This window comes from Conger conger, chromosome 13, assembly GCF_963514075.1.
Source record: "Conger conger chromosome 13, fConCon1.1, whole genome shotgun sequence".
Lineage (NCBI taxonomy): Eukaryota > Metazoa > Chordata > Actinopteri > Anguilliformes > Congridae > Conger > Conger conger.
In genome coordinates this window covers 21950332-21970791 of record NC_083772.1, presented here as the reverse complement: position 1 = coordinate 21970791, position 20460 = coordinate 21950332, and the positions used below count along the sequence as shown (strand labels likewise).

The window sequence follows — 20460 nt, the reverse complement described above, 5'->3', positions numbered from 1 at the left end:
GGGACAGACATACAGACAGACAGAGAGACAGTCTTGCAATGGGACAGACGGAGGGACAAATAGACAGACAGTGGGACAGAAAGAGGGACAGATAGACAGACAGATAGGTAGACAGGGGTGTACTGACCCTCGCGGGTGGCGGTCCAGCTCATTGAGGACGGTCTGCTCACAGAACTCAAAGACCAGGTGCAGTCGCCTCTTCCTCCTGAACACCTCCAGCAGGTTGACCAGGTTGATGTGTTTCAGCTGCTGTAAGAGACAGAGAGAGGGACAGAGAGACAGAGACAGAGACAGAGACGGAGAGATGGAATCTATGTGTCACTCTCTCAACGTGGGCGCTAATCAAGAAGACATTTTCTCTGCCCTTGCATTGTCATCTGGGGGGGGGGGGGGGGGGGGGGGTTGGTTTTAGCTTTTTATTGCACAATCCTTATTTTTGCACACTCATCAATCATGCTCTAGCAGCTTTTGATTGGTGGATCCCAGGGCCCTTTCCCGAATGATGACGTGGGCTACTGCTTTCTTCGATCTGATTGTTTTTTTTGTTTGTTTTTTTACCAGGTTTTAGGCAATGTTACAAGATGAGTTAGGTCAAGTTGCCTTGATATGTTTTGTCGTACTGTTCTTGTATTTGGGCAGAATTACCTCACATTACTGTCAAATCTAATCAGGCTCATTTTACCACACAATTGGTAATAAAGCTACAAAAAGTGCCGAAAAAGCCTTTACCTTTACCTTTTCGCTTGTTCCTTTTTGCTTATACTTTTAGTATAAGCAACTTATACTAAATAAATTGAACTTTATTTACTGCATTAATTACCGATAAGTAACAGACCCCCACAACCTGGTATGCGATATTTTTTCCTCTACCTTCAGCATGCGGATTTCTCTCATCGCTATTTTCTTAATGACCGGGTCGTCCTCCGACTCCACAAACTTCTTTATGGCGACAATCTGCCCCGTCTCTTTGTGGCGGCACTTGAACACCACGCCGTAGGAGCCCTCTCCGATTTTCGCGAGTTTTTCGTATTTCTCCATTATGGAGCGAAAGAGCTGCAGACAACGGGGAGCCGCCGAAATACCACTCCAACAGAGCCTCGGCTTGAACGAGAGAGAAGAAGTGCTCCGTCAAGTTCTAGAGTTAAAATGTCAAGTCAAATACCATGCATATCATACACACAATCAATATCACCAATACAGTTGCGGCTAACCTCAAGGTACAAAGTTTGTCAACACTCCAGATCGAAAATTATTGGTCTACTGTACAGTGTTTCAGTTTGGATTATCTCATTATTAGCTCTGAAAAGTGGTGTCTTTTTTTTCTTACCTAGCACCCGCAGATGAACAAAATGTGCAGTTAGACTTGACCCTAGATCCAGTGGCGTTGGTCGTCTCACTGTTTTGTCGTAATTATATATCCATATCCAAGTGCAAGATGTTTCTGTGTATGACCGTGTCTCTCTGCGTGAGCGAGTGTCTCCGTTCTTTTATTCCCAACATAGTGTTGACAGTTCCTTGGGCTGTTTTTGTTTCCATTCGACTTTATTTGATTTTACACTACATACCATTTCACTTTGAGTTCTGCGATATTCGCTGTTTGTCGTTTAGCCCCGTTGTTCTTTTGTTCCTGAAGTAATTCCGTCGTCTTGTTGCGTAGGCTACTGTACCTGACTCCAGTTCCTTGGTTACCGGTCCCTGTCATTCTCGTTCGGCATCAAGCCCTATTCACGTCAACAATGTTTTATTAAGCGTACATCCATGTCTGTAATGACACCGTCAGTCGAAAGACGAGTGTTCTCGTACTACATGGCTAAAGGTAACACACTCGGAGTTGTGCTGAGCTTCTCCAATAAGCACGGCGCTGTTTCACTCCCCTTGCTGTGTAAGCACGGTGGGCAGCTAGGCCACTACATCACTCTCAGTCCCACCGTTGTCACAGACGTTTGGTGGTAGAGAGCTGAGCCCCATATTTTGTGATTATTGTTTTTAATATCGGATTTTTAGAAATCGTAACCTACTTCCCCTGTTTCTTTTAAAGCAGCAATTGAAAAACGTTGTCATTTTCTTTCCCTGCAATTATATTGTAAGCTTACAAAATCCAATTTTTGAACCAAATATTAGTGTAAAAAATGAAATAAAAACGTCGTGTTATTGTCTCACTAATGTGGGGGACACAACGATGTACGTATTTTTTTAAATAATTTATATTGTTAATTGTACATATAAACAGACATTGATATGTTTTATTGAAGCCCGTCTTTCTGCACTAACGCGTCTGTGTTCGTGCAAAGTGTTCTAGCCCGCCCTCTAGCGGGGAATGTGACGTCCTGCATACTGATATGACCAAATCCAAGTGTGTCAGCCTTTTCCCAGAGGACGCCTGTCCAAGAAAGTTCTCTGCCATCTCAGCTCATCTTCTAGATTAAGGAATTCGTAGCTGCAGACTTGTCAAACGATCAACAGGCATATGATGACTATTTTAAACAGAAAAGTACAATTAGTACAATTTTCCTTCAGTACGATTGTAAGTTGAGTTGAGTTGTTTTCTATTGAGCATTGATGTATTGATGTAGTTAAGGTTTTAAGGAGCTGGTCGCCCTGAGAGGCAAAACATAGTTCTTGCAGGTATTATTATGTGTTACCAACAGGGGGCATAATGAACCCATGAGAACTGATAAATGTGCTTTAGCAGCGGGAGTTAGCCTGACTGACCGTTTGGGAAATGCAGTTTCCTCACTGGCTGTGTGTGTGTGTGTGTGTGTGTGTGTGTGTGTGTGTGTGTGTGTGTGTGTGTGTGTGTGTGTGTGTGAGTGTGTGTGTGTGAGAGAGAGAGAGAGAGAGAGAGCGAGAGAGCGCGCTGGCTTTGCCATCTGTCATGTGGAGATTGGTGTGTCTGGCTTGTGTGTCTGGCAGGTGAACACACCTGGGAAACAGGTAACCATGGTGGTAGCCCATATGCTGCACTGTACTGTGTTTACAAGCCAGCCAGCACAGTAGCCAGTGCCTCAGGTCTCACTCAGTACAGTAACCAGTGTCTCAGGTCTCTCACTCAGTACAGTAACCAGTGCCTCAGGTCTCACTCAGTACAGTAACCAGTGTCTCAGGTCTCTCACTCAGTACAGTAACCAGTGACTCAGGTCTCTCACTCAGTACAGTAACCAGTGCCTCAGGTCTCTCACTCAGTACAGTAACCAGTGCCTCAGGTCTCTCACTCAGTACAGTAACCTGTGCCTCAGGTCTCTCACTCAGTACAGTAACCAGTGCCTCAGGTCTCTCACTCAGTACAGTAACCTGTGCCTCAGGTCTCTCACTCAGTACAGTAACCAGTGCCTCAGGACTCTCACTCAGTACAGTAACCAGTGCCTCAGGTCTCTCACTCAGTACAGTAACCAGTGCCTCAAGTCTCTCACTCAGTACAGTAACCAGTGCCTCATGTCTCTCACTGAGAAAGGCTTCATCCCTGTCAGTATGTACTGCACAAAGTCTTACTTTACTCATGGAGAGAGAGAGAGAGCAAAAGGATTCAGCTCTTAAATGGCAGATGTTGTGCACTTTAGCTGTTACCCCCCATTTCCTGTGTGGAGAGCTTCTCGCTGCGTTAGTGAACAGAAACTAGTTTTTAAAAAAGCACGGAAAGAGGACGAGCGAGCGAGAGAGAGAGTGAAGTGCCGTTAGCAGAACTCACACATCATTCTGTCACCCACACACTCTGACTAGCTGAGGAAGAGGGGGTGCCGATTAAAGCTCTGATTGACGAGAGAGAGAAAGAGAGAGAGGACTGTGAGGTGCCCCTCAGGAAAGAAGCTACCAGTTTTAGCAGCTTAAAAGCAGGCGGAGACAGACGGAGAGAGAGAGAGAGAGCGAGAGGGGGGGGAAGAAGAAGAAAGGCTGCAATCCGATCATCGGACCGCCACACAAGCCAAGAACATCTGTACCCGCTGCTACTGAAACCAGCTCCTGTTCCAGACCAGTCCTGCTCCTCCTGCCTCTTCAAGGCTGTCAATCCTGGGTTTCTTACTTCTCCTCCTCCAGGTTACAACACTAACCAAGTGGAGAGTTACTGGTAGGTGGCGTTTTTACACATACACTGCTTAAGAAGTCTTCTCTTTCAGTTCCTGTACGGAAGCTGGTACTGTGAGCTTGTGCTCACATGTTTGGGTCTGTGTGCATGAGACAGAGCCAGAGGAAAAGTAAGGCCAGGGAAACAGAGCAGTGTGTTTTGAGGTCCTGTTACTTGGTCAGGATTGTTGAGTATGTTTTGGCACAAGAAAAGATGGAGACCTGTGCGCCTCCACTTTTATTTTTCAACTGTTGAATATTCCCAAACGTAGAATCGTCTTTAGTTTATTTGGTACATCTCTGGTACAGAAGCATCTGGAGAAGTGTTTTATTTATGAATTGGGTCAGTTAGGGTTTTGTTTATTTTCCTGTTTGCTGGCGGTAAGGGGAGGGGTGATGAGTCTGAGCGACAGGCAGTGTGAGTCCCCACATGCAGCTCTGCTGTGACAGATCTCTGAGCCACATCGAGGAGGGAAACTATCCCAGAGGCACAGGAAACCAGGAGGCCATCTGATTAACGCTCTCTCTCACTCACTCTCCCCTTCCGTCCTTGTGATTTGTGGGGGTTGGTTGTTTTCTGTGCCTTGTGCTATTTTGTTGTGTCACAATAGAGGCATGTTAAAACTGAAAACTCTCTCCCCCCCCGCCATGAACCAGATGTGAGACAAAACAGCGTAGAGGAATTGAAGACTGAAACCCTCTCGCTCTTGGTCTATAGCGGAGCGAGAGCTGCAGGTGGACGGGTAGGAGTCTTCGTACCGCTGGACTGGATCAGGCTGAGAGGCCAGCAAAGAGGAAGCCCTGACTAACTCCGTCAGCGGGAAGCTGTGTGTTCAGGCCGCCTCGTGTTTCTTCTTCTTATTTTGCTTTTGTTGAACTCCTGCCCGCTCTCTGCACACTGAAGCAACTAGAGAGAGAGAGAGAGAGAGAGAGAGATTGAGAGATTGAGAGAGTGAGAGAGTGAGAGAGTTTGTTGACCAGTGCTGGACTCTCAGTGTTTTTTCGACAGCACACTAAGATCATAGATTGGGAAGGAGCGAGACGGTGTTGAAACAGTTCTCTCTCTCAGTGCCTGTTTGTATTTGTTTGTATTTGTTTTTATATATAGGTGGGGAGCAGCTTAGTACAAATTTGATTGCCACATACTCAGTCAATTATTCCGTGACAGAATTTGTTTGTAGGTAAAGTGAGGCAGATTACCAGCTTTCACTGAGAGCCATTAGATAAGAGAGCCTCTGTTTCCCTGGAAAGCTGTTAAGGTCTGAAGGTGACTCTACATCCTCCCCATACAGTGGGCAAGTTAGTCTGTGCTGCCTAGGAGAGCCGTTGAGGTGAGAGAGTGACTCTGTTGTCTTGGAGAGTTGCTGAGGTGAGAGTGACTCCTTGCTTTGGCGGAGGGTCGTTAAAGTGACTAGCTACAGTGAGCGGTAGGGCGTACCAGTCAGGGCCAGTAGGGGACACCATGAGGGCACAGTGCTTGGCATTGGTGGTGCTGTGGGTGATGGGAGTGGCCTGGCGGGTCGGGGGCCTGTCCACCTGTAAAACAGTGGACCTGGAGCTGGTGAAGAAGAAGCGGATAGAGGCCATACGCGCCCAGATCCTCAGCAAGCTCCGCCTGCCCAAAGAGCCGGAACCAGAGCAGAGTGGCGAGGGGGAGGAGATTCCACTCAGCCTGATGTCCGTCTACAACAGCACCATGGAGATGACCCAAGACCACACCCTCCATCCGCCGGCCCCGCCCACCTCACCCGAGCAGGAGGATGAGAAGTACTTTGGCAAGGAGATGCACAAGTTTGAAATGAATTGTAAGTACTGTATACACATAAATACATGAGCCTGTACTATATACACAGACATAAATGGGTCTGTACTATATACACATACATACATGGGTCTGTACTATATACACAGACATACATAGGTCTGTACTATATATACATAAATACATGGGTCTGTACTATATACACATACATACATGGGTCTGTACTATATACACATAAATACATGGGTCTGTACTATATACACATACATACATGGGTCTGTACTATATGCACAGATACGATGAGCTCCATATTGTTTTTGGACAATTATGTATTCTTGACTTGGCTTTGTGCTCCACAATTTTATATTTGTAATCAAACAATGCATATGTGGTTCAAGAGCAGATTCTCACCTTTAAGATTTTTGGTTTTACCATGAATAAATGACAACAGCTTTTATACACATGCATCCCATTTCAGGGCACCAAAACATTTGAGGCTTCACAGGTGTTTCTTATTAGTCTAGTGTGTTCAATTGCTTCTTTCATGTAGGTATTAGAGAGCTTTCAGTATCTGGTCCTGGTTCTAGGCATTTGATTGCCTTTGGAGTCTTGGAGTTTGTAAATATGAGAACCAGAGTTGTGCCAAGGAAAGTCAAGGACTGAGGCTGAGATATAAGAAAAAAACAGTCAGAAACATAGACCAAACCTTTGGCTTAGCAAAATCACCTTTTTGGAACATCATTATGAAGAGAGCACTGGTCACCTCAGCAATCACAAAGGGACTTGTAGGCCAAGGATGACCTCTACGGTTGACCGATGACCGAAGAATTATCACCATAATGAAGAAAAACCCTCAAACAGGTGTGGATGTGTCAGTGACTACTGTCCTCAGAAGACTTCACAAACCAAACTACAGAGGCTATACTACAACGTGCAAACCACTGCTAAATAGGATGGCCAAGTGACAGGTTGCTATGTAGTACCTAAAAGAGCCTGCGGAGTTCTGGAAAAAGGTCTTGTGAACAGAAGAGACCAAGATTAATTTGTATCAGAGTGATGGAAGAGCAAAGTGTGGTGGCTAAAAGGAACAGCCAAAGAACCCCCCCTCATCTGTGAAACATGGTGTTGGGAGTGTTATAGTTTGGGCATGTATGGCTGCCACAGGTGCTGGCTCACTTGTCTTGATTGATAACTGTTGATAGCAGCAGCAGAATTAATCTGCTCAAGTTCAATCAAATGCCTCCACACTTATTGGACAGTGTTTCATCCGACAACAATGATCCCAAACATGCACCAGTGCTCTCTTTCTTCTTAATGATAATGGTTTTTTTCAGCAAGTGTATTGCTTGGCTTGTTTCTGACTGTTTCTTCTTATTTATGTGCCTCATAATGACAATACGAGACTCCAAAGGCAGTCAAAAGCCTAGAATCATGATACTGAAAGCTTTCATATTCCTGCACTAAGAATGTTATTGAATACACTGGACTTATCGGAAACAGGTGAAGACAGAATAACTGTCCAATTACTTTTGGTTCCCTAAGATGGAGGGACTATGTATAAAAAGGATGTCATTCCTACATGATTTACCTGATATGGATGTAAGTACTCTCTAATGAACAGTCTGTACTTGAACCTCATTATACCACTGTCCAAATAATTACAGACTGCACTGTATATGATCAGTAAGTACTGGATGCACACACACACACATACACACACACACACACAGACACACTCGCAGTGGTAATAAAGTTGCCTTAACTTGGTATGGCATCTGTAGTCCAGTACAGTGATGCATTATGCTGTTGGTATCCATGGCATTTTTATTGAAAAAACAGAAGCTGTTTTTTTTACAGTTTCTGGTTCTCTGATTGGTTGTGTTAAACTTTGTTTGATCAGTTAAATGGCACTCTTGCAGTCGCACACACCTGCTGAGATGGGATTGAAAGGGGGAAGAAATTGGAGAAAGGGAGGGATGAGGGGTCACAGGGAGCTCTGTGGGGGTCTCCTCTCTGTCCTGCTGTGTCAGAGGGTAACCTCAGCTCATAATACACAAAGTATAATTCAGTCCCAGAGCTGACTCAGACCTGAGCAGTACGTCATTGTTTTGGATTCAAATACTTTTCTGTGCTCGATTGATCTTGCCTGGTGCAAATGAGCCAACCCAGAGGACCAGAAGGTGGAGTTTGCACTTTTTGAGAGTATTTCATTGCCTCCAATACACCAAACAAGCTCAGTAAGGCTTAGAAAAGTATTTGAATCCAAAACAATGACGTAATTGACCCAGATCTGAGCGGTATTAGAGAGGGGGAGAGAGATGGGATGGAGAGAGGATATTGATGTTGTGTGACGCAGAAAGAGAAGTCTGTTCTGCTGGCGCAGAGCAGTGAAATCGATCGGTACTGGACTGTCAGCTTTAATTACACCTCTCTCCACTAGGGAGCTGTGCTGACTGAGGCTAGGGAAGGCAACTCCGCACTGTTGTTTTTTGTGTGTGTGTCTGAGCATGCGTGCTTGCTAGAGCGAGCAAGTGGGTGTGTGTGAGTGTGTTTTCACGTGCGGGTGTGTGTGTGTTGTGTGTTGTGTTGTGAATGTGTTAGTGAATGTGTGTGTGTGTGTGTGTGTGTGTGTGTGTGTGTGTGAATGAGTGAGTGGGGTGTGTGTTGTGTGTGAGTATGTGAGTATGTGTGTGTGCATGTATATGTGTGTGGGTCTGAGTGAGAGGGTGTGTGTGTAAGTGTGTCATCATTGTTTTTATTCTCTTCACAAAAGCTGTAAGCACAAATAAAAGTGCTTGTTAAGACTGCATAGAATTGTTAGATTCAGTAAATGTAAAATGTAACTTATGTGTATTTATTTACATATAGTTCTGGAGAGCTGTGCTCTGAGAGACACTGGCTTCCTGGTTAACATCGTGTGAGAGCTGCATTCCTGGGCATTAGGGATCAGTATCGAAACATTACACGAGACACTGCTACCAACCAGATGCTTTGGGTTTTTGAAATGGGGCAAAGGATAAAAATCTGCGGTGCAGTGCGTAATTGTAAACGATCGGTCACAATAAGTTTACCAGGCTAAGCTGTATGTTGACTTCTGTCCAAGGCAAAGGGCCTGCCATTGGGGCTCCAGCGAACCCAGCCACCCAGCGCGATGGGAACAATGTCAGAGGAGGATATACAGGCCTGCACAACAGCACAAATACTTTTAAATGCATCAACCGCTGTCATGGGCCCTGTTGCAGGCTGTAGCCTAGTAGCTAATGTGCTTGACTGGGATCTGGAAGGTTGGTGCAGCTGTTGGGGCCCTTGAGCTAGGCCCTTAACCCTACATTGCTCCAGGGGGGGATTGGCCCCTGTCTAGTCTAATCAGCTGTAAGTAGCTTTAGATGGCTTGGTGGTGGAGGGGGGGGGGGGGGGGGTACGTGGTATTCAACTCACGTCAGTCATGATTAGGATATAAATCAATTTATAAAAGTGCCAAATGCTTTAGGAAGATTTCGCAAATGAATTCATTGAATTTCCTTAATTGAACTGAAAATGGCATGCATAAGATACCAATAAGTACCAATGCAAAACTATAAGTGAATAGTTTTCAGGTGAAAGCGTGTAAAAGGTCACCTCACTGGGATGTACACGTTCCGCTGTAGCTGATGTGTCTGTACCTGAAACGGAGGTGAGGGTGGGGAGGCAGCAGAGTGGGTGTTGGTTGGGTTGATTGTGAAGGTATTTATTTAAGCGTGTGGGAGTCCTCTTTCTCCGGCAGCGTAATTACAGAGCCTGCCACAGCTGCTGTCCTGAGCTTACCTGTGCGTTACCTGAGCAGAGCCTCGCTTCCCTGGGCAGGGGGCTTCCTGCCTCTCCGATTGGTCGGCATTGAGAACGTCACCTTACCTTTAACCCTTTGAAGTGTGGAGTTCCACTCTAAATTATTTTCTACAGTTCTAAGTCAGGGCTCTATAACTCATTTCAGTCAATAGCAGCGATTGTTACATCAGCATTAGGGAGTGAGTGAGAGGGAGGGAGGGAGAGTGTTCATGCTGCACTGAGCACTTCTCCTTTATGGGCCTCTGCTTCCGCAATGGGACAGCCTGCTACAGATATGGTTTACTGGAGTCTGCCCCCGCCCCCTCTCTTTCTCTTTATTCTCTCTCTTTCTCTCTCTCTCTCTCTCTCTCTATCTCCCTCCCTCCCTGGGGCGACATTGGCTCAGGTGGTAAGAGCAGTTGTCTGTCCGGTTCTATCCCTGCCTGGGGTGTGGCGATGTGTCCCTGAGCAAGACACCTAACCCCTGATTGCTCCTGACGAGCTGGTTGGGGCTTTGCATGGCAGCCAGTCACAGTCGGTGTGGGTGTATAAATGGGTCAATGAGAAGCATCAATTGTACAGCGCTTTGGATAAAGGCGCCATATAAATGCCAACCATTTACCATTTCTCTCTCTTGTTCATTTATCTCTCTTTAGCACACAATGTCACTCTCTACTTCTGTTCTTTCCTTTCTTTTCCTCGTTCTCTCTTTCCCTCTCATCAGCTCATTGTTGGATTTTAAAAAAATGAACATCAAACCGCTCATGGGGGATTCGATTCCCTTTTACATTCCAGGCATTTAGCAGACGCTCTTAGCCAGTTTTGTTCGCTGTACAATTTCTGTGCTGAAAGTGACCACATTTTATCTTATTACTTATATTTTTCATTTTTGTATTTCTGTTTGCTGAGCGCTCGGCTGCCCTGGTGATGCTGTGGCCCTGCAGTGAGGCTCAGACACAAAGACTCTCTTCATAACTTTTCATAACTCTACCTGTGTGCTTTGGCCGTGCAAATGACATGCCTACACTAGCTGCGAAACCTAACCAGAGTGCTTGGATATATTGAAATGACAGCTGTGTGTGTGTGTGTGTGTGTGTGTGTGTGTGTGTGCGCGCGTGTGTGTGTACGTGTGTGTGTGCGCTAGTGTGTGCACTAGTGTGTGTGCGAGTGTGTGTGTGTGTGTGTGTGAGTGTGTGTGTGTGTGTGTGTGCGCGCTAGTGTGTGTGTGTGCACGTGAGTGTGTTGTAAACTGCATGGTGTACAGTCACACTCTAACCTGTTATCTCATTCGTTTCCAAAATATATATATATATATATATATATATATATTTAAAGCCGGTTAAAATGTCCCTGGAGATTGATTATTCAACAAAAAGTTTTTACAAACTGAAAATGTAAGTACACACCAAATTATAAGGTCTCTGAAATAGAAGTATAACAGAAAATGAAGCAAGTTCTTCTCCAAAAGAATACATTTTGTTTGGAATACTGGTGAAAGATACAGTCAGTGACCACTTTATTGAGAAGACTTAAAGCGAATGACAAGACTGGTTCAAGCTGACTGAAAGCAGACAGTATCCAGCAGAGCATCTCTGAACACACATCACACATGGCAGCCTGGCAGCCTAGTGGCTAAGATACATGACTGAGACCCGGAAGGTTAGTGGTTCAAGCCCCATTATCAAGCCCTGATGGCATCTGCACCGTTGTTGGGCCCTTCAGCAAGGCCCTTAACCCAGCATTGCTCAAGGGGATTGTACCCATTACATTACATTATTGGCATTTGGCAGACGCTCTTATCCAGAGCGACGTACAACAAAGTGCATACCCATAACCAAGGATAAGTTCGCTGAAAGACCCGAGAGGGAAGTACAATTTCAACTGCTACCTGTACAACAAAGAAAACAGATTTTTTTTTTTGAACAAAGAAACAAACAAACAGAGCAAAAGTCTAAGTACCCTTAGTCTAATGTTAGTCATTTTAGTCATTTCCGACAAAAGTATCAGCTAAATAACAGAATTATTCATTATTATTAACATGTTGAACCTTGAAGTGGTTGGGTGTGTCGATCCCACCGTGGGTGTGTCGAAGTGAGTAAGACACCTAACCCCTAATTGCTCCTGACGAGCTGGTCGTTGCCTTGCATGGCAGCCAATCGCCGTTGGTGTGCGAGTGTCTGTATGAATGGGTGAATGAGAAGCATCAATTGTACTTTGGATAAACAAGCTATATATATGCCAACCATTGACCACAGTGTGTTGGAGTTTAGAGGATGGTTAAAGACTGTGAAATAGTGTATGACACCAGTGTGGTCCCTGTCCTCTCTCTCTCCCTCAGCGCACAACGACACCAGGGACCACCTGCAGTTTAATGTGAGCGCGATTCGGGCCGCCGTCGGGGGCGAGCAGCTGGTCACACGCGCTGAGCTCCGCCTCCTTATTAAGAACACCAACATGCTGCCCGATAGAGAGCAGAGGCTGGAGCTCTACACGGGCGTGGGCGGGGCGTCCCGCTACCTTGGCTACCGCTTCATATCCAACGAGCTGAGGGACCACTGGCTGTCGTTCGACGTCACGCTGACACTCAAGGAATGGCTGCAGGGGGCCGGTGAGCTGAAGTGATTTTTGATCTGATCTCTTTGAAAATGGTTTCCTAGGTTCTTAAATCCATTAAAGGCCACATGCATCAGCTTTCTATTCCTGGTTTCAGTATCTAAAACTCCCACAAATGTTCACAAAGAGCTGTGACATAAGTTATTTGAAAAGGCCATAACCCTGCCCCCAGAGCGCCCCAGAGCCCAATGGTCAGCTCTCTGTGTTAGCATTTAGCATTAGTCATCCCATAATTATGCAAAAACATATGCCAGGTCACGTGTGGAAATCGTTTTACAAACAGCTTGGAAAAGACACACGTATGCATACATGCCAAAATGTACATTATTTTATTTGAATCAGTATAGAACACAAATGGAAAGCTCCAAGATGATATGAAAAGCTTGAAAACTATGCTTCTAAATTTTTCTGATTAGAAGCATAGCCATAATCATAACCATTGTTACCTTCACCACATTACCTGTGAGCATAGCTTTTGACAAGACTATCATCATCATGATTATCATTTGCGTAACTATATGATGCAAGCAAGCCAAATGTTCTGTGAATATATATTTTTTATTTATGTGTGTGTGTGTGTGTGTGTGTGTGTGTGTGTTGTGCAGAAGATGAGCAGTGGTTCCAGCTGAAGTTATATTGTGAATGTGGGAAATCATCGGAACCCTTCCACTTCACAATCTCAGGTATGAAACATGACATTATATTAGATTACATTACACTACATTACACTACAGTACACTACACTACATTACATTACATTACACTACACTACATTAACACTACACTACACTACATTTCATTACACTTGACAACACTACACTACATTACATTACATTTGACAACACTACACTACATTACACTACACTACACTACATCACACCACATTACATTACACTACACTACCCTACACTACATTACATTACATTACACTTGACAACACTACACTACATACCACTACACTACATAACATTACACTACACTACATCACACTACATTACATTACAGGCATTTAGCAGATGCTCTTATCCAAAGCGACAACAACATAGTACATACCCGGTACAACATACCCAACAGTGCATACCCATCACCAGGGACAAGTGCGCTGAAAGACCTTGAAAGAGGGAAGTACAGTTTCAAGTACTACAGTTACCTCAAAGATAAGGCCTTGGGCGTTGCAGATCAATTTGACAAAGGATTATATCTATAAAACTGTCTATAAAACACAACGCTAAAGGATAAAACCATCCTAGCAAACACAGCTATAGTAATACACACAATTGTGAGAACTAAAAATAACAGCTAACATGGTCATTTAGAGATTACAGAGAGGTAGGGAGAGGTGCAGAGGTCTTCAGTCAGTCTCTGCTGCTCTGATGTCTACGGGAAAGGGCTCACGGATAGCAGTCAATCCCTCAACAAAAAGGGCCCCAGATGTGCCCCTGGCAGTACCCTCAGCTCATGGGACAGCAGGCCCAGGAGGAGATGCATGGTTGCTCTTAAATGTCCGTGTGCTCTTGTGCAGGGATGGGGCAGCAACGGGGAGACCTGACAGCCTTGAAGGCGTTGACGCCCTACATCCTGGTGATGTCACTTCCTGCCGACCGCGCTGACCATCTCAACACTAGAAGGAAACGTGCCACGACTGAGGAAGAGTTCTGCTCTAAGTGAGTCTCTTTCCTGTGTTGCACCCTGGTAAATTCAACACAAAATGTTCACCTTTTCCTGTGTCGCACCCTAGTCAATTCAACACAACATGTTCATGCTTATATATTCGTTATTTAGCTGATGCTTTTATCCAAAGGGGCTCACAGTTGATTAGCCTAAGCAGGGGCCCAGTCCCCCTGGAGCAATGTTGGGTTGGGGGCTTTGCTCAAGGGCCCACAGCTGTGTGGATCTTATCGTTGCTCCACCACCAACCTTCCAGGTTCCAGTCAAGCACCTTAGCCACTAGGCTATAGGCTGATACTTGAATTCTTAAAAGGCTAGCATATTGCTGATAACAATTATTTTTAAATTCAATATTAATTAAAAATTTATATAACATATAACATTATTCCAAAATAATATCTTCTTTCATTTGATTGAAATTGACTTAGTAGCCTGATGAAAATTCTCAGGGATGTACAGGAACATTTTACCAGCATCTTCTCTGATGCTATTTTTACAAGATCCGGTGTACTAAAGTTCTCTTCACTCCAACACAGAAATTCTGAAAACTGCTGCATGAGGAATCTGTACATCGATTTCCGGAAAGATCTGGGCTGGAAGTGGATCCACAAGCCGAAGGGTTACTACGCCAACTACTGCCTAGGATCCTGTACCTTCTTCTGGAATGCCGAAAACAAGTATTCCCAGGTACTCCTGTCATTCCCACACTCTTTGTCTTTTAAAGGCCCACTCAATCGTTTGAGTTGCAATGAAAATTATGTGGTATCATGGTAATCAAGATTTTAACCCTGTGCACTGGTATCTGAGCTTTTTGGCTACTTTTTTACTGTCATACTGTTCGACAAATAAGCTTGTTTTATTAGTCCTATGACTTGATTGACTTGTAGGAAAACCAATTGCTGCTCAGATAACAAAGTCAACACATTAAGGGTTTTGCCAAAATTGATTGGTCAGATTTTCTCAGGAATAGCAGTCATCAGATTGGCTCGAAATTTAGATATGTAGTCTAGCTGAGTAGCTTGCAAACAAAAGGACCCTATTTGTTCTAGACTCACATTTATACTGACAACAGCATTTACAAGATAGTGGATATAAATTAAAGCAATGGAAGCGACATAACATAACATTATGATGAGAACAGGCCATTCAAGCTAACAATGCTCACCATTTTACTACCAGTAAAGTGTACCTAGTGCTCACTACCAACAAGATAGTATCTAACACCATATCAAGCCTGGTATTGAAAACCACACAGTGACCACACTGTGTAAAAAAAACTCCCAATATCTGTGTGGAATTCACCTTTTGCTAGCTAATTTGCATTAATGCCCCCGCTACTAACAAAACTGAAATAGAAGAATCTCTTGCTCACTTTGTTCATTCCTTTTATGAATATAAAAGCCTCAACCAGATTCTCTTTTTTAAGTTTGAAGAGATTCATACTTTTTTTATACCACCAGTCAATTCAGTTGCCCTTCTTTGAACCTACTCGAAGCCTCTATATCTTTCTTGCACTTTCTTGCAGTACGGTCCCCAGAACTGCACACAATGCTCAAAGTCTGGCCTAAGAAAGCCATTGTATAACATAACTATTACTTCTGTGAATTTATACTCGATACCAATGCCTATGTATCCCAACATCCTGTTGGCCTTGCTAGATCAGCTATCTGAAGCTATCTCTTTTTTTCAAATTGAGTGCATTCCAATTTTGTTCCACCCATAAACTAGTCCTGTCTTATGGTTTTATTTCTCACAATTTGACCTTTACACTTACTGTATTGGATTTCATTCTCCAGGTTTCTGACCACTTCTGGATTCTTCTTGGATGACCATATGAGATTCCAAACTGTTACTGTAGCTTAACCTCTCAGTTGTGCATCCTCTGCTAATTTAACAAATGTGCTTTCAATATTCCTGTCAAGGTTACTGATCAGGAAATAGGCGTCATAAAGTAGGCTACATTAGCCTGCACAGTAAAAACTTATTTCTGAATTATGATCAGACGTGCTAGCCCGAATACAGAAAGGCTATCCAGTTTATTAATACATAATATTGATGTTTTATGATGTTTATTATGTTTATAAAGTACAAGCAGTTTGCTACAGATTTGTCAGCAGAAATCACAGTAGCTAACCAATTCATCTTTCACCCCGCGATGGTGGAAGTTTTAACCTTTCTCTTCAGACTAGATGCAACACGGGCGACTGCCATTTTGACTTTCATTTTTAGTCGACTCTGGAGGAGACACAGTTGTCGTGTGCTCTTTTCTTTGGGGGAAATTCCACCCTGGTACTACTGCTGTGCCACTGTCACTGTGTGGAGGTTATACAGGCCTGTCCTCACCAGCTTCAAGTCACATTTTACAAATGGAGACAAAAAATATTTTCTTCCAATTTTGGAGGTCACATTTTTTTCATGGATATTTTGCATCTCGCCCCCTGTTAATTTCCAACCTTCCTTCAAGGTGCCCTCTCGTATTCTCCAGATTTGTCCTGTCTCTTCCGTACACTCTGAAGGCATTATTGCAATTATTTGTGTGTCTCTTACCAGTACGGCAGAGCAAATAATCTAAATACCTGCTTGAAAAAAGTTAAAACATTGTTGCAATTCAAAACACGCTGCTGATGAGGGACGTAAACTCAAAATCTTCACATCTGAAAACTGTCCTTTGTCTTCAGTTAGAACCTAATCGAAGAGATCTGAGAGGGGGAGAGTTGAGCTGGGTCAAAGGTCAGGGGAGAGGAGCAGGAAGTGCAGGGGGCGCAGGGGGCGCAGGGCGGCGTTTCTGTGAGCCAGTCGGGCCTAATTAACAAGTGTCCTGGCTTTAATCAGAGGGCCCTGTGTTTACACTCACAGCAGAGAAGTTGGGTGCTTTCCAGTCTATTTCAGACGAAGAGGGTTTTCCTCTGAATCCGTCCCTGCTTTCCCTGTCACCTCCCCGGGCACACACTGGCCCTGTAAAAAAGAATCATAATAATTATTTGTTACTTAGCTGACGCTTTTACACAAAGATCAGTTAAGCAGAGAAGAAATCGCCTCGGGTGTAATGCTGGATTAAGGGGCCAACAGCTGTGCGGATCTTATTTTGGCTACACCGGGGCTTGAACCACAAACCTTCCGGGTCCCAATCATGTACTTTAGCCACTAGGCAACAGGCTGTCCCAATGTACCAGGGGAAAGGATAACGAGAGGTTGTCTGTCTCTGCATGGTCTGAGTGGCCAGGATGGTGTAAAACTATCATGCCAGTGTCAGCAAACAGTGCTATGCCCTGATTCAGCTCTCTCTTTCTCGCTCTCTCACTCTGTATGTCTGTCCATCTTTACAGTGGTAATGTGCTGTGATGGAGGTCTCTCTCTCATTCTGTCTATCTGTCCATCTTTACAGTGGTAATGTGCTGTGATGGAGGTCTTTCTCACTCTGTCTCTCCATCTTTACAGTGGTAATGTGCTGTGATGGAGGTCTCTCTCTCGTTTTGTCTGTCTGTCCATCTTTACAGTGGTAATGTGCTGTGATGGAGATCTCGCTCTCTCTCTCACTCTGTCTGTCTGTCCATCTTTACAGTGGTAATGTGCTGTGATGGAGGTCTCTCTCTCGTTCTGTCTGTCTGTCCATCTTTACAGTGGTAATGTGCTGTGATGGAGGTCTCTCTCTCTTGGTCTGTCTGTCTGTCCATCTTTACAGTGGTAATGTGCTGAGATGGAGCTCTCTCATGATTAGTAGTAATCTTGCGTATGAAGCACGTTTTCAGTGTTGATGTGTTTCTCTCAGGTCCCCATGGCCCGACTGCTGAGTCCATTAAAATGGCGGCCCCTCTCTCTTCCCTCCTTCTTCTTCTCTTTCGGCAAGTCTTTTACTCTCGCCTTCTGTCTCTGCCTTTCACTACCTCTCTTTCTTTCTTTATTTTAAATTCAGATACAAATTCAAAGGTTATGACTGCGCTTGTGTACAGTTTTGCCAAAGCAATCATTTCAATCAAATGTTAATCATCAACATACTGTAAGAACAATATTTTAACTTCTCTCTCCCTCTCCCTCTTTTGCTCCCTCTGTCCCTCTCTCTCTCCCATCCTCTCTCTCCCCCTCTCTCCCTGTCAGATCTTGGCTCTGTATAAGCACCATAACCCAGGAGCGTCAGCTCAACCCTGCTGTGTTCCCCAGTTCATGGAGCCCCTACCCATAATCTACTATGTGGGCAGACAGCACAAGGTGAGTGGCTAATACTAACAACATCACGACAGTGTTCATTAATGGCGCTAATGCTAACATCATCCCCACAGTGTTCATTAATGGCGCTAATGCTAACATCATCCCCATAGTGTTCATTAATGGCACTAATGCTGTTGCTGGAAAACCCTCCTTTCTCTGATTTCCCCTTGTGTAATATATGAAATATACTGCAATATATTACAAAATGTATATTTTGGTTGCCATTTATAAAGTGCCTTTATCCAAAGCGCTGTACAATTGATGCTTCTCATTCACCAATTTATACACACACTCACAAACCAACGGCGATTGGCTGCCAAGGCACCAACCAGCTCATCAGCAGCATTTGGGGTTTAGGTGCCTTCCTTAAGGACACTTCGACACAGCCCAGGCGGGGTATCGAACCAGCAACCCTCCGACTGCCAGACAACCGCTCTTACCGCCTGAGCCAATGTCGCCCCATATATGATCGACATAATTTATAAACAACAATATCTTAACAAAGATATGTTGTAAAATCTCATATTCTGCAGTTTTTGTTTAATTTCAATATTTCGCAGTATATTTTATTTAATCAGATTTGTGGAATCTAATGGAAATTAAATATGATCCGCACAGCTGTTAGGCCCTTGAGCAAGGTCCTTAACCCCACATTGCTCCAGGAGCGATTGTCCCCTGCTTAGTCTAAATCAACTGTAAATCACTTTGGATAAAAGTGTCAGCTAAATAACTGTAATGTCATTTGTCTTGTTTTTCTCATATCATTCTGTGGGTTCCCCAGGTGGAGCAGCTGTCGGACATGAGCGTGAAGTCCTGCAAATGCAGCTGAGGAAGAGGATGTCCTTCTTCGCTCTCTCTGACTGGAAGCTTCCGGAGAGAACGCGGGTGGGCGGGTTCGCGTGTCAGAGAGCTCGGAGAAGAGCAGGAGTGTGACAGACGGACACACGGAGAGGAATGGACAGATTGAGAGGGACACAGAGAGGGGTGAACGGCGGATGAGGAAGAGAGGAACACTGTGGACAGGAAATGGAAATGAGGTCACAGTTTCCCACGATGCATCACTGCAACCGCTGTCTTAGTCAGGAGGACCCTCGATGGAACAGTCCAGGAACGAAGAACGTTTATATAAATCTTATTCATAAATATAAATATAAATATATATCCCATCTTTTCTCCATGAATTAATTTATTTTGTTTTATAGGCTATTGTGTGGTATGGTAGGCAGGGGGAGAGAAGGGGTGTGTTCTTCCATTTGCAGCAAAAGGTCAAAGGTCCCTCAGAATGCTTCATTGCCTGCGCTATGCTGGACTGGATCTGCCCCCATAGAGCTAGGGGTGTAAATTACCCAGATTATGCTTTACACTCCACTCTCAGACCTGACCCGACACGCGGGGGCACTTGAGTGGACCCAAATAACAGGGGGAGAAAGAGGGAGAGAAAGAGGGAGAGGCGTGAGAGCGTAGAGTACAGTGCCACACAGATAAATGTGATTTTTCTTTTAAGAAGTTAGGGAAACCTTTCCTTAGTGTTTCTTAGACTGGCTCCAGTTTGAAGTTTATCGCATTCCCTCTGGAAAATGTCCATGGAGTAGCGGCCTTTGTAAATTCAACTGTATACAAGCCAATGAACTGAATGTCTTTTAAAAATGGTGTTTAACCAATATCACAGTGCTCCGAAGGACCCCTTGCTGTCTCTGTCCGGAGACACGGATGAGGATGTGGCACTGATGGCAGGAACCCAAACGTTTGTAACAGGATGTGATGTCGTGTGTGGAACCAGAAAGAGGAAGAACCAGAACGGGTTGTGATTGGCTGCAGGGCGTGGGATCCTACAGAGAGGATTGGTGGGGGAGGGGCCCCTCTACCTGCTGGAAACGGGTGTACGCATCGTGGTGCTTTTTGGACTGTTTGGTGCTACGTGCTTAATGTTTTTTCAGTGCTGTTTTGTCACCGTGGCCCCAGGTCCTTGCAATGTTGAGGGTGTGAATAACACAGGAAGACGTTATTGATACTTTGCAGTTCAGAGCTGAGGAGGGGAGTGTTTTTGCGCAGAATCGTAGAGAATTTGTGCGCACACTACTTTGTAAGCTACTATTTATATTTTGCTCATTATAATAATCTGCAGCACAGTTTTTTTAATGAAATCTACCCTACCCCAGTTCAAAGCACCTTTGCTCCAAACCAAATAACTATCCACGACAGCCAATACGTTTACAGTACAATGTCCTACTTTCCCGAATTTATCCATGACGCATTGTGAAGAAAAACTGCTGATTGTGAACCGCTTGCTCTTTTTACAGCTGCAGAAGCTGTGGTTTTAAATGGTTTATTAAAAAGCTTTTCTTAAA

At 44.4% G+C, this 20460-nt stretch overlaps 2 protein-coding genes across 6 annotated transcripts in view; one reads left to right on the top strand and one right to left on the bottom strand.

Annotated features, from left to right (window-relative positions):
• The window catches only part of LOC133107673 (cyclin-dependent kinase-like 1), a 12211-nt gene extending 8060 nt beyond the window's left edge, over positions 1 to 4151 (bottom strand). The window contains exons 1-4 of one of the 4 annotated variants that reach the window (XM_061216736.1): positions 3936 to 4151; positions 1328 to 2474; positions 871 to 1101; positions 128 to 246 (exon numbers count right to left, since the gene is read on the bottom strand). In XM_061216736.1, the coding sequence (XP_061072720.1) occupies positions 128 to 246; positions 871 to 1038 (287 nt within the window). In that variant the 5' untranslated portion in view covers positions 1039 to 1101; positions 1328 to 2474; positions 3936 to 4151. Of the gene's footprint in view, positions 1 to 127; positions 250 to 870; positions 1136 to 1327; positions 2475 to 3935 lie in introns of all 4 variants that reach the window. The other 3 variants (XM_061216733.1, XM_061216732.1, XM_061216734.1) reach the window with 3 other exon arrangements.
• Positions 3625 to 20460, top strand: LOC133107672 (transforming growth factor beta-1 proprotein-like). Of its 2 annotated transcripts, none has more exons than XM_061216731.1 (8): positions 3625 to 4063; positions 4778 to 5864; positions 11964 to 12233; positions 12844 to 12921; positions 13761 to 13902; positions 14443 to 14593; positions 18002 to 18112; positions 18894 to 20460. In XM_061216731.1, exons 2-8 carry the CDS (start codon positions 5522 to 5524, stop codon positions 18939 to 18941), a joined length of 1143 nt encoding a protein of 380 aa, XP_061072715.1. In that variant the 5' UTR covers positions 3625 to 4063; positions 4778 to 5521; the 3' UTR covers positions 18942 to 20460. The 2 variants fall into 2 exon arrangements, with proteins under 2 accessions (XP_061072715.1, XP_061072714.1); XM_061216730.1 differs by having other exon boundaries at positions 4717 to 5864.